The following is a 12,713-nucleotide window of genomic DNA, read 5'->3' on the forward strand; positions in this document are numbered from 1 at the left end:
TAGAACAGAATAGAATAGACATATATATTTTTAAAGATGCAAGTTGGAGATAAAAAAAAATGTTAAAAAATGGCCAACTATTGAATGTCAAAATTGCAAACCAGTAAGGGGGCAACAGAAACATGTTGGTTTATTGAGACAGTTGCCCGCTTGTGTGTGAAATGTCAGCATCGCCACCGTGTTGAATAAGCTCTTAGTCTAAATGTATGTTCCCATAGTATTTGCAGTCTGAACATAATTAAAAATGTTTAAACTCTTCTGATATATTCAGTGAATATGTGCACATAGGGCGGCTCGGTGCTGCACTAGTTGGAGGGTGCCGGTTCGATTCCACCTCCGACTCTCCCTGTGTGGAGTTTGCATGTTCTCCCCGAATCCGTGTGGGTTTCCTCCGGGCACTCCGGTTTCCTCCCACATCCCAAAAACATGCTTGACGGGCCGATTGAGCACTCTAAATTGCCCCTAGGTGTGAGTGCGGGTGCGGATGGTTGTTCGTCTCTGTGTGCCCTGCGATTGGCTGGCAACCGGTTCAGGGTGTCCCCAGCCTACTGCCCCGATGACCGCTGGGATAGGCTCCAGCTCGCCCGCGACCCCGGTGGGGACAAAGCTGTACAGAAAATAGATGGATGGATGTGTGCATAGTCCCACTTTGCCACATCCATTATGGCGAATGAACATGCTCATTAGCGATGATTCAGTGTATTATACACGTAGCGCCAGTTTGCCACATCCACTATGGCGACAACGTACAGGCGTGGCTATGTCACGACGCAGTTCTGTCAATTTGCACATGCGCAGTCGTGTCCCTTCGAACAGCCTTTCCTATGCTGCACGTTTAACGACAAGCATCCAAACGAGGTAAGGCCTATTTGTGCCGAGTTGATGAAGTAAATTTAAACCCGTTGCCGGCTGTTTTTGTGTGTTAAAATTCACACAAAACACCCGTTAGCATATTAATGAAACGCCACATTAAACGAACTGGTGAACATTTTGTGTTTAGTATCCTACATTTCCAACGAATGCCGTGGGTAGCATGTGGCTAGCTGCGTTAGCTTAGCATTAGCTTAACAGCGACAACTTACAAAAGTGTACTTTTCCCCTCGGTTTCGTTCCTTTTTTACCAGCGTCAAAATTTGCTGGTTCAGCTTTTGCTTAACGAAGTCTAGTTGAGTTTCGTGTCAATTTACGTAGTTAACGATCCAAAGTTACGTCCAAACGCACGATATCGTAGTGTGTTATTAGCGCTATGGTTTCTCCAAGGAAGAATTTCTAAAATAGAGACGGGTGTTTAAAAAAAAAAAAAGCTTAATACTTGCTTGGCTTTCAAATCAATCTTTCACCGCATTTTCAAAATGTTGTACATTACGGTCTTCTCTTAATACATAAGACGATACGAGATGTCACTTCCTTTTTCAGCATAAACATGCAGCTCTTCCTGCGTGCCCAGAACACTCACACCCTTGAGGTGACAGGACAGGAGACTGTGGGCCAGATTAAGGTAATATAACAATAATAAATGCAAGTGGGACTGTTAGATCACTAGGTTTCATATTATTTGATACTCGGCAGCAATATTTTTTTTCCATCCATAGGCTCATGTCCAGACTCTGGAGGGTCTTTTGGTGGAGAATCAGGTAGTGCTACTTGCAGGTTGCCCGCTGGAAGACGATGCCTCCCTGGCATCATGTGGCATTTCCGAGCACTGCACCTTGGAGGTAGCGGCCAGGCTTCTGGGAGGTCAGTTGTTGAAATGTTAAAAATGATTTTAATGATGCCGTTTGATTCGATAAAGGTGATTTCAATATTTTTCAGTATATTATGCCACAATACTAATCCAGTCATTTTAAAAACACTACTTTGCGGTACTGACATCAAACCAAATCATTGCTCTAATATCGACTGATGCATTACTGATCTGATAATAATCCTGCATCCCTATTTACATGTTTACACACCTGTTGTAATTTACTCACTGCCTTTGTGTTGCCTGTTGCCATCGTATGTAAGTAGACTTTTCCCTTTGTGTCTAGGTAAGGTCCACGGCTCTCTGGCCCGCGCTGGAAAAGTGAGGGGCCAGACTCCCAAGGTGAGGAATGTGAATGTACTTTTAATGTCCATTTGATATTGAAATAGAATTGAGGGCTAGAAAATCAGTTGTTTTAATTTCCCGCTTTATAAATGACAGAATTCTAAAAATTGATATTATAAGGCCTTTGTGATGGATAATAATAATAAATTATATTTATAGTGCACTTTACATAAAAAAAAAAAAAATCTCAACATGCTAAGATTTTTTGAACTGTGATGTTTTGAACATGTCATTTGTTTGGCAGGTGGACAAGCAGGAGAAAAAGAAGAAAAAGACTGGCCGTGCTAAGCGTCGCATCCAGTACAACCGTCGCTTCGTCAACGTGGTGCCCACATTCGGCAAGAAGAAGGGACCCAACGCCAACTCCTAAGTGTGCATCTTGACCATACTCAGCTGTTTTGTCAGAGTTCAAATGTTTTTCCAATGTGAATAAAACGTTTAACTCGCCTATCGTGAGAGCATGCAATTGTCTAATTGTCACTAGAAAATGCAGTTACATGAAAATTGTAGATGTACTTATCAGCTGCTGACATTAAGTGGGATAATACAGACATGCTGGGTTTGCGTAAAATAATTGTACAAAAACTTCAGCCTTGTCTGTGAAAGTTATATTTTAATGCTAACGAAGAACATAAAAAAATCAACTAATTTCCCCAAACATGAGGAATTGCATTGACATCAAAGCAACAAAACGGTTATGTAGTTGGAATCCCCAGTCACCAATGTGTGAGCACAGAAAATTCAGACAGCTTTCCAGTTTTCTTGCTTTAATCCACAGCCACCAGCTCGACCTCAAAGATCAGCTTGGCATTTGGTGGAATTCTGAAAAAAAGTTAAGGAGATGGACAGTAAAATCAAAGATAACGAATGGTGTTCATACATTCGCATCTACTTTTTTGTCATTTTTGTTAGACACACAATTTCTAATTTAGTTCCATCTACAGCCCAAAAAGATACTTGGAGTCAGGGCGGCCCTTCTTTCCGTACGCCCACTCAGGTTCGATCTCCAGACGGGCTGTCTCACCCCTGCTCATGGTCAACAGGCCCTCGTCCCACTGCGGCAAGACAACTGCGTTAAACACAAAAGGCGGACAAGAACAGGAATAACGCACGTACCCCTCGGATGACTTTGCCCAGGCCCACTTTGAAGCTCAGCGGCTTGGTTTGCTTTTTCTTTCTTGCCACTGCAAAGATTACAAAGTTAGGACTTAGTCGGACTGCATTGTGTACATAAGAGCATGACCTTTTGATGCTAAGCACCTGATGGGATGTTGGTGTCAAAGACTGTCCCATCCTCCAGCGTGCCCGTGTACCAGCAGCTCACAGTGTTGCCTTTTTTAGGAAAGTTAATCTTGTCGCCTTTCTTTAGCGTTGATTTAGTAAACTTGGGTGGACCCTGAAAGGAAGCATCATTGCCAATTATTTGGATGATTCTACAGAAAAGTACCTTAGCAGTGCTTGGATCTTTACCTCATCTGCAACTTCTGCCTTGACCTCTTTGGGCTTCTCATCTATTTTGACAGCTTTGACCTGTTTCGTCACTTCTTCCACCGGCTCTGTGCCTTTAAACCTCTACAAAACATTTTTGTTCCTTCATGCATGCACTGTGTACATTTAATTCGCGTCGATAATAAATTTCTTAAGTCTAAGGCGAAAATACGTCATGATGACGTCACTCACTTTATTAGCAAATAACTCGATGTAGGCGGCGATGAGCTGATCCTTGTTTGCAGTTTTGGCCACGTTTTTTATATTTCCCAGCAGTTTGTGCTCGATGAGAAACTGAACATAGAATGAGAGGTTAATTCTTTGTAACAAGAGGTATACGTGACGTAAAGAAGCTTGCAAACATTGATTTCCGTCTCTGTGCGGCTACGCACATTGGGCTGCAGCACACGAACAAAGCATATTCCTTTTAGAATGCATTTTTTAATTGACAACCGAGGCTTTTGAATGCTCAACCGACAAACGTACCGAGTGTGCCGCATTGTCCTGAATAAAGTTGATCAGGTCTTTTTTGGGCAAATCGTCACTTTTCAGCTGCTCGTCGCTCCACTCTCGCGCTGGCTCGTCCGCCATTTTGAGCTAGCAACTTCAGTATTCAATGAAATTTAAAGATAATGGAAAAAAAAAAACGAAAACCGACTAAATATTAGATCACACTATTATACAAATACATTGATGCGTTATATTTATTATTTTTAAAAAATCCAAACAAGGAGTTATCAAGTACACTATTATACAAATACATTGATGTATTAGATTTATTATTAAAAAATAATCCAAACAACAAGGGGAGTTATCAACTACAGTTACAAAAAACGTAACTTTCCTTTGCAGCATTTAATTAATACATTGTACGCTTTGGTTCGGTTGCCACTATTTATACTATATATGTTAACAGATTGTTGAAGGCATCATTTGAGACTTGTACTAATTATTTATTTTAACCTCACGGAGGTAGGTAAAATAAATGAAAATTAAAATAAATAAGAATGAAGTTTCCGTGAGTGACGTTTTTCATAATGAAGTGGCCTGTTATGAGGTACACCTAGAAATGGCGGTGTACCTAATGAAGTGTCCATATGTGACGTCACAAAGATCCAGCCAATCAGGGGGTGGGGGTGAGGGCGGATGTGGCACTTTTCACTTTCAGTTAAGTTTTGACCAGGATTTTTCCTTAATGAAGTGGCCTGTTATTAGGTACACCTAAAAAAGGCTGTGTTCGTCACAAAGAAACCAGCCAATCAGGAGGTGGGGGTGAGGGTGGGTGTGGCACTTTTCACTTTCAGTTAAGTTTTGACCAGGATTTTTCCCTAATAAAGTGGCCTGTTATTAGGTACATCTGAAAATGGTGGTGTACCTAATGAAGTGTCCAAAAGAGACGTCACACTTTGGCCACTTCATTAGGGAAAAATCCTGGTCAAGTCAAAACTTAACAGAAAGTGAAACGTGCCCTCAGCCCCACTTCCTGATTGGCTGCTCCCTTTGTGACGTCACTTATGGACACTTAAAGTCAAAAGTCCCAATGATCATCGTCACACACACATCTGGGTGTGGTGAAATTTGTCCTCTGCATTTAACCCATCCCCATGTGATTTTGATCCATCCCCTGGGGGAGAGGGGAGCAGTGAGCAGCAGCGGTGCCGCACTCAGGAATCATTTGGTGATCTAACCCCCAATTCCAGCCCATAATGCTGAGTGCCAAGCAGGGAGGCAATGGGTCCCATTTTTATAGTCTTTGGTATGACCCGGCCGGGGTTTGAACCCACAACCTTCCAGTCTCAGGGCGGACACTCCACTACTAGCCCACTGAGCTGGTACGCTAGATGAGGTGGTCGTTTTTCCAATTTTGGTTAAGATTAGACCAATAATTTTACCATTATATAAATCTACACCCATGCTCAACGTTTAATTTTAGTATCAAGTTTTATTTGATCAAGTATGAGTTTTGTTTTTTTCCGTACAAATACTATGGAGGTATATGGACGTACATTTTGACCCTCTAATGTGTGTGTGATCTATTTAAAGTAGTTACAAAAGTGAAGCAGAACTTTAACTCATAAGACTTTATTTTGAATAGTTTTATTTTTCAAGATTCGAGCTCAACACTTATCAGTTTCAAATTTCATTTTTTCCAGCTACGAGTTTTTCAAGTACAAAAATGTGACCCTAATCTACCTCCATACCGAGGCCCCTGCGTGCGTAATTTGATTATTTTACCATTTAGGGCATACAAACCTGCTTTACTACGGAAAAAAAAACTTCATGTAATCTGGTGCACACAATTTACAAAGATTAAAACAAAACAAAGACAAAACAGGATATCTGTTTATTAAGAAATCAAGTTGAGAAAAACAAGGTAAACAGGAACTCTTGATTTCGGGTTCATTCAAATACGTTAAAAATACTTCGAATTTAAAGAGACCCACAAGGAGAATGAAAAACTTTACCTTTGTGTCTAGAGCACAGGGTGGGCAGTATGGTAATAGTGGCGGCTGTCTTTACAAACAACATGCATCATGTGTATACTTTTATATCCCCAAACAGGAGCTACACCTTGTACTGTATTTGAAATAATGAGCTCAAGAATGAGAAAATAAATCTTTTGGGAATGCGGTGCTGGTTGTCTTAATTTGAAAAGCTAGACACATTCTCCAATGAGAGACCAAGATCACGGTGGCGGCCATCATGTCGAAGGAGGAGGGTAGTACTGGTTATACTGGGCATATTGGTTGTACTGGCCCCAAGAGTTTTGGCCCCAGGCACCATACTGTTGCTGAAGGGAGAAGAGTGGAAAAAGTTAAAACACAAGATCAGTATTTGAGCCAAGGAACACATTTTGTACTTGTAATTTAAAATTTAAAAAAATAACCAGTGTAAAACCCACCTGGTACCAGTTGTTGTAATTGTACGCACTGTTGGCTTGCATGTCTGTTCCGACGGCAGCCATAGAGGCATCGTCCATGCGCTGCCTCTTAGCATCGGGTTCCTGAGAGCTGTCGTAGCCATTCTCCGGACTCCTCTTTGATAAGTCGACTTCCTTCTGCAGGTTCTGGTGTTCCTCGTAAGCAGCCACCAGTCTGAAACAAACATTCACGCTGTTGGTCCAAGGGCCCAAATACCATTTAACAAATACAATTCTAGATTCAAAAACGTTGCGCTGCATTCAGACGATCACATATCAGATTTTGAGCCACATTTCAAAGACTCATGTTACGATATCAAACTTCGTCTCTTTTTCTTGTTAAACTACTACGATGCACATCACATTTGTGTCACTTGCAAATAAAATAAAAATGTGTTTCTTGAGGAAATTCCGCTCCAGACTCACGCATGGATGTCGTTGCCAAAGTCCTCCAGGAATTCCACTTTTCGCTGAGCGAAGAGGAGGCGCGACTCTATCTCCATGGGGCTCTTGAGGGCCCGGTCGAAGCAATCCAAGATCTCAGCCTGGTTCTGTGTCACGTCTCCGCTGTACTCTAGCTCCAGCAGGTTGAGATACAGCCTCGGACACGCCTGGGAAAGAAAATAAGCAGTCAGGAGTACGTGGACAATGTTGGAGGCAGTAAAGATTCACCACTACCACAGGGGTGGCTTTCACGCGTCGTAAGTTACCTGGTCTCTCTCAATAGCGTCCAGCAGCACTTTCCTGGCCTTGCTCAGGCTCTTCTGCACCTTGAGGAACTGCCGCGCCAACTTCACAGCATAGAAGGATGTCTCAGAGGCGGTCTTAGATGTCTCTACCGCTTCTTTCAGCAGAGCCTCCGCCTCATCGAGTTTGCCACGCCGGCGCTCCAGGCTGACTCGCCGCAGCCGCACCATGGCCAAGGTGGGCACCACCATCTCCAGATTTTTAAGGATGTTACTGGCGCCTTCGACGTTGCCTGCAGGAAAAGTAGGAAATAACTGTGACTTGAACTTTTAAGTAGTGCTGCATATCAGAGTGGGGTCAATGGTATGTGAAATGTGGAATTACAATGCAAATATGACAATTGATGATTCTAACCAGGTAAATATTGTGGCAACACTGGCGCTTGATTTCAAATTGTGCGACTCACCCTGCTGCTCCTCGAAGCCAGCCCACAGCAGGTGGATGGCGGGCTTCCTGGGCAGATGGACCGTGCAGGCCTTCCTGTAGACGTGCCGGACTCCATCTGTGCTGAAGGCCTCCAGGTACTTGGCGTACTTTTAAGGCGTGAAAAGAAGAGACAGTGGGAAGAAGAGCAAGTAGAGGAGCGCAGAAAGAAGGAAAGGAAGGAAGACAAAGACAAGACCAGACGTTTACATTTCCCGCTTCTCGGACCCCCAGTGAATGTCGTCATTGACAAGATCGTTCTTAGAATTTTTCTGTGTAAACCCATCAGCACCTTCATGGAACCAATTAGATAAGATTCTGTAAGGTAGTGGGAGACGAAGAAGATGCAGTTGGCAAATGCTGCAGTCAAATCTTGTGTGGCAAGCAGGCCATCCCCTAATACAACAGATACAGTCACATATCAACGTTACACGCAAAGAGAGCGCCGGACGTTTTTGTCTTGTTTTTCTCGGTTTGCTTTTTTTCGTTTCACGCCATGTGATTGTCATCGATGGTAGGGTGGGAAGTGCAGGGAAGCGGCGAGAGTAGAAGCGGTGAGGAGAAAAATAAATAAATAAAAAAAATAAACAAAGAAACGCCTTGATACCTTGATCCAGAACTCTTCATAGAGAGCACAAGCGATGAGGCAGCGTTCAAATAGAACCACCACGCGCTCCGGGGTGCCGTTCTCCATCTCAAAGTCCAGGTACTCGCGCCAATTGTTCAGCTGCGTCTTCTCCAGGGCTTTCACGTGGAAGTACGGCCTCTTGATCTGAAAAAAGTAAATGTAGTGTTCCATGTAAGAAACAGAGACTCATAAAGGCAGGGCAGAAATTCAGAGTCAACTGCTGTGGAATTGATGAAAACGCAAGTGTTGAAGGCAAGATGCCGTACCCCTTCCTCAAAGGCCCAGCGCTTGCTGACTTCATGCTCGTTGAGGTTGAACACTTCCTGCCGGGCCTCGATGGCTTTGTGGCGCATGTTCTCGATCTCAGTGACTCTCTACATGAAAACACAGACAGAGCACACACTGTTGGACGGTTTGACAACAATCACCTGCTCCACTTGATGTAATAGCTGCCGGTGGCGGTCCCGCAGCCATAGATTTACATCACCAGAGACAAGAGGCCTGCAGGGGGGGGCGTATATATGCACCCTGCATATCAACCTCTAGGTGGAGGTGCTGCGGGTCAATGGGCCTCGGTTGTTCCTTTTAGTTTAAGGGCGAGTGTCCCTGACAGGATGCCAGCGTGAAGCCCCCCTTGGCTGTCTTTGGCTTGGCTGCCGACATAAAGACAACTCTTCAAACTCTTCTCTTAATCCACATCATGGTCATGGTGGACAACAGGCAACCGCCATCTAACTCAAGATTTTTTTATTTTTTTGAGCGCTAAAATTCTTCCCTTGATGCTACCAAGAGTCTTACCTTGGCGGGATCAGGGAGATCCTCTGTGCCGGGCGGCAGCTGCTCCTGGGGTGCGGTCGTATCGCCGTCTTCACGCGCCATGGAGGTCAGATTGGCTTTGGATAGCTCTAGTCTGAACTTGACAAACTCCTCCTCGGACAGGAAATGTTTGGGGTTGTTGTTCTGCACGTGCTCTTTAAACCTGTGTGTCACGTTAAGGCCATCATATAGTCTCTAAGAAAAAAAATCCAATTCGGGTTGGAAAGTTAACTGGTAATTTGGACCGTTCCCTTACTTTTGTAAGTGCTGAGAGTAGAGCTGCGTGGGAATGCCCAGGACGCGATCGTAGATGGCAGTGACGTTTGAAAGCTTTCCCTGTTCCGTCTCCCAGATGATGAAGGATTCCCAAAGGCGATCAGAGCGGAAGTCTGTACCGGCCGCCAGCACGGCATGTTCGTAAGCCCTGGTGAGTAAACAAAACACAAAATTAACTTTCTTCTCCACCTAAAAGGGTTGGACAAAAACAGTAGTACAGTAGTATTTGTATCACCGACCAAATTGCAGTCTTCAAACTACTCACTGTCACTCCAGAAATGAAAATTTGGCAAGAAAACGCATGCACATTTTCACATTGTTGCGCAAACTTATTACGTGCCATTTGGAACCTCACACTGGGACCGGGATGAACCAAGGACCCTCTTTAAAGTGGACTTGATGGGGTTTCTACTCACGCTCGAATGCGTCCCTCTGTCTCTGGGTCTCTCGTGTCAGAGTTCTCCTTGATGTAGGTCATGTAGTGCAGCCAAAGGTCCACACTGAGCGGGATGGCCTGCAAGCCTCGCCGGTACACCTCCTCTGCCACGTGTATGTGGCCATGCTTTTTCTCTATGTCGGCGTACTTCTTCCAGTACCCGTAGCAGTATGGATAGCGCAGGAGGAAAACGTCAAATGCTTTTCTCACCGCTTGGAGGATATTCTGAAAGGAAGAAGAGTGTTACATTGCGTCATTTGGTAGATGCTCCCGTTGCTACAGATGAGGCATCGGTATTTACTTTACCTCTTGCTCGACATACTGCAGCAGGTAGACCCAGCCATTGAAGTCCTCTGGGTTATCTTCACATCCTTTCAGAAGTTTTTCAAACTCGCTGGGGAGCTCTGGCTCCCTATGATAGGCAGCTTCCTGGGCGGCAGCTTCCTGGGCAGCGTCTTGGGCAGCTGTTTCCTGGGCGGCGGAGGCTTCTTGAGCAACATCTTTGGTGGCATCCTCAAGCTCCATTCCATCATCGGCAGCTTGTGACGCCTCAGTGCCATCTATTGTAAGGAAGGAGGCAATAATGCAGTAATTCCTGATCATAGTGTGCATTGGCCCATCCGTCAAATTATTCTAATTTAAATGTGCGCCTTGATTCCAAGGTTAGAAAACACTGCATAATGTACCACTAGTCTCACATATTGTTTTTTTGTCTTTGAATAAACATCTTTCATTTTACCTTGATTGGTCACTTCTTGGGTGTGCGGCTGAGCCTCCAGGGATTCCGGCGGCTGTTCCGGGGGCTGCGGGGGAAGCGGCGGCGGGGGTGGTTGCTCATCTGGATACAATGGCGCATTGGCGACCTGAATCTGGTCCACACCTTTCTCCACAAGGCCCAGCTCTGGAGGAGGAGGCGGCGGCGGCGGCAATGGCGGGTTGGCGTGGTCTCCTGCCCCAGAAACAGAATCTATGCTAGGCTCTGGAGCGGCTTGCTCCATGGTCCAGTCGGCGGTTTGGTTTAGAGCAGGAGGGTATGCTTCTCCATTACTCGGCATGGCATGAGTCTCTGATTCCAGCATTCCAGTGATGGGCTCTTCTTGGTGTTGAAGGCCTGCTGGAATCAATTAGTCCAGTTTAACTATTAATTAGATTGTTTTTTATGCAGCTTATATCTGGGACTGGTATTGCACTGTTATTTTTTTTTTGTAATTTTAGTAGGCTACTTTTAATTTCTTTTTGGAATGCCTTAAATTTTAATTATTTAAAATATCAAATTTTTAATTACATAAACACACGCAGATACATTGAGAATATAAAAAATGCTGCCTTGCATAGTGTGTCGCACATGAGCTGATTACCAAGTAACAAATCTTTTCATTGTTATATACCGACACCCAGGGGCACAAAGAGCATAACCATCCGAGCCAACCCCCTATACAGTCCTCAGGCTCCCCAACAATAGCGGTAGCAGTTTGCATTATTTTATTGCAATGCTTTTCTTTATTTAGATTTGTTTCAAGACTACAGTTAGACTGACTTCACTTTGATGGTTAATGCAGTTGTTGCAATTTTGTTGTTTTATCACAGTAGATTGGTTTATTCACATTTCAAAAACCAGAAGCCATTCATTTACAAATGTGATTGCACTTTAGTTTACATATTTAAATGTTCAGATATTAAGATGTGGTAGACAGTTTTTGCATGACTTGAATAAGGCAAAATAACATGCTTTTTTCTCGAATATATTGTTATAATCATTTGTTTCAGATGTAATCATTTTCTGTACAAAAATTAAATTTGGTGTTCAAAAAGTCATTTTTCAAACTTAAGTCCTGAAAAAGAGGGGGTCGTCTTGTAATCAGGGTCGTCTTATATTCGGGCCATCACGATAACCTGCCAGATATTCTTACATTACTGTACACAAAACGTTGTCAAGTGCTGAATCAAGCAAGCATAAACGTGTCACTTGCACTAGCACATCCAGTTCAGCGCGTATAAACTATCTGTTGATTGGTTGTACTATATGAATACAACGTTGAACATGCTAGCCAACGTGCCGGAGATTAGGACATGATATAAATCAGAAGGGGGGGGGGGGGGGTAGGGTAGGGCTAACTAACTAATAATTGTACGCATTAACCCAATTTACCATGCATACAATATTTCAACGACCGCGATAAGCGCTTAACGTCGACAACTTTGTCGTGCAAACAAGGCCGCCGGTAAACATGCAAAGTTCAACCTTAACTTGGGCCTCCGTTTGCGTCTAAATCTTGGACGCATTACCGCAGACAACGTGAGGCCTAGTTGACTTTGTCTTGACGTTTATCGTCAAAACAAACACGCTGCACATCGGGTGGTGTAATACAATCCAATAAATCTATCGATCCACTAAAATCATCGTTGACCTTTATATGACTACGATTTACCGCCTCTTATTCCAGGAAATAGCCGTACCCGCGGCTTCTCCACATTAGCTAACCCCGCACTGGCTAGCACGACAGGTTAAGGTCTTTAGTGATACACCAGGCAACTAAGTCAATGAAAACACGATTTGGAACCTTACCGGGAGCTTCCATGTACTCTTTTATCGAATTTGAGGGTGCGTTCTCTGTCTTTTTATCTATACTACGACAGCGCGGCGTGGTTCATCCACCATCTTTCTTTTTTAAACCGGAAATAACGAAGCGGCCTGTGCGCATGCTCAGAAAGTAGACTCGGACAAACGACCAGTGTACGTCCTGAGCACTTTCAACACAAACATGTTTAATCTCAATAAAACACAAAAATAACCGTACATACGTGAATAATTGTTTAATTGAGGTCGAGAGGTTTCTTTACTTATTTGAAAAAAATACGCATTACCCTAAAAATATTTTTAGTAATGTCT

General features: G+C 43.7%; 3 protein-coding genes across 5 annotated transcripts; 1 reads left to right on the top strand and 2 right to left on the bottom strand.

Annotated features, from left to right (window-relative positions):
* The first annotated feature begins 718 nt into the window (after positions 1 to 718).
* Positions 719 to 2,537, top strand: faua (FAU ubiquitin like and ribosomal protein S30 fusion a). The gene is made up of 5 exons (XM_088362343.1): positions 719 to 858; positions 1,417 to 1,498; positions 1,593 to 1,737; positions 2,031 to 2,086; positions 2,334 to 2,537. The coding sequence occupies exons 1-5, from the start codon at positions 761 to 763 to the stop codon at positions 2,457 to 2,459; spliced, it is 507 nt and encodes a 168-aa protein (XP_088218469.1). The 5' UTR covers positions 719 to 760; the 3' UTR covers positions 2,460 to 2,537.
* Positions 2,538 to 2,682: 145 nt separating this feature from the next.
* Positions 2,683 to 4,219, bottom strand: fkbp3 (FKBP prolyl isomerase 3). Its single transcript, XM_088362342.1, has 7 exons — positions 4,064 to 4,219; positions 3,770 to 3,871; positions 3,560 to 3,661; positions 3,350 to 3,485; positions 3,206 to 3,273; positions 3,047 to 3,144; positions 2,683 to 2,911 (listed from the first exon to the last, which is right to left on the bottom strand). The coding sequence occupies exons 1-7, from the start codon at positions 4,166 to 4,168 to the stop codon at positions 2,857 to 2,859; spliced, it is 666 nt and encodes a 221-aa protein (XP_088218468.1). The 5' UTR covers positions 4,169 to 4,219; the 3' UTR covers positions 2,683 to 2,856.
* Positions 4,220 to 5,902: 1,683 nt separating this feature from the next.
* On the bottom strand, positions 5,903 to 12,553 carry prpf39 (PRP39 pre-mRNA processing factor 39 homolog (yeast)). Of its 3 annotated transcripts, none has more exons than XM_088362318.1 (13): positions 12,390 to 12,553; positions 10,563 to 10,937; positions 10,130 to 10,383; positions 9,804 to 10,048; positions 9,368 to 9,535; positions 9,094 to 9,274; positions 8,562 to 8,669; positions 8,275 to 8,439; positions 7,651 to 7,777; positions 7,208 to 7,476; positions 6,924 to 7,108; positions 6,480 to 6,672; positions 5,903 to 6,368 (listed from the first exon to the last, which is right to left on the bottom strand). In XM_088362318.1, the coding sequence occupies exons 1-13, from the start codon at positions 12,400 to 12,402 to the stop codon at positions 6,279 to 6,281; spliced, it is 2,373 nt and encodes a 790-aa protein (XP_088218444.1). In that variant the 5' UTR covers positions 12,403 to 12,553; the 3' UTR covers positions 5,903 to 6,278. The 3 variants fall into 3 exon arrangements, with proteins under 3 accessions (XP_088218444.1, XP_088218445.1, XP_088218446.1); XM_088362319.1 differs by having other exon boundaries at positions 10,563 to 10,934; positions 12,390 to 12,545; XM_088362320.1 differs by having other exon boundaries at positions 10,563 to 10,772; positions 12,390 to 12,534.
* Positions 12,554 to 12,713: the final 160 nt, after the last annotated feature.

Source organism: Syngnathus floridae, chromosome 19 (genome assembly GCF_059516105.1).
Source record: "Syngnathus floridae isolate MCC-2025c chromosome 19, RoL_Sflo_1.0, whole genome shotgun sequence".
NCBI classification, from domain to species: Eukaryota; Metazoa; Chordata; class Actinopteri; order Syngnathiformes; family Syngnathidae; genus Syngnathus; species Syngnathus floridae.

Coding starts and splice junctions, on each gene's coding strand:
- fkbp3 (XM_088362342.1), bottom strand. CDS start 4,168: ATGGCGGACGAGCCAGCGCGAGAGTGGAGCGACGAGCAGCTGAAAAGT. Junction 3,145..3,205: donor TGGGCAAAGTCATCCGAGGG/GTACGTGCGTTA, acceptor GTCTTGCCGCAG/TGGGACGAGGGCCTGTTGAC. Junction 2,912..3,046: donor AAGGGCCGCCCTGACTCCAA/GTATCTTTTTGG, acceptor ACTTTTTTTCAG/AATTCCACCAAATGCCAAGC.
- faua (XM_088362343.1), top strand. CDS start 761: ATGTCACGACGCAGTTCTGTCAATTTGCACATGCGCAGTCGTGTCCCT. Junction 859..1,416: donor ACGACAAGCATCCAAACGAG/GTAAGGCCTATT, acceptor TTCCTTTTTCAG/CATAAACATGCAGCTCTTCC. Junction 1,499..1,592: donor AGACTGTGGGCCAGATTAAG/GTAATATAACAA, acceptor TTCCATCCATAG/GCTCATGTCCAGACTCTGGA.
- prpf39 (XM_088362318.1), bottom strand. Junction 10,049..10,129: donor TGCAGTATGTCGAGCAAGAG/GTAAAGTAAATA, acceptor TCTTCCTTTCAG/AATATCCTCCAAGCGGTGAG. Junction 9,536..9,803: donor ACAGAGGGACGCATTCGAGC/GTGAGTAGAAAC, acceptor TTTACTCACCAG/GGCTTACGAACATGCCGTGC.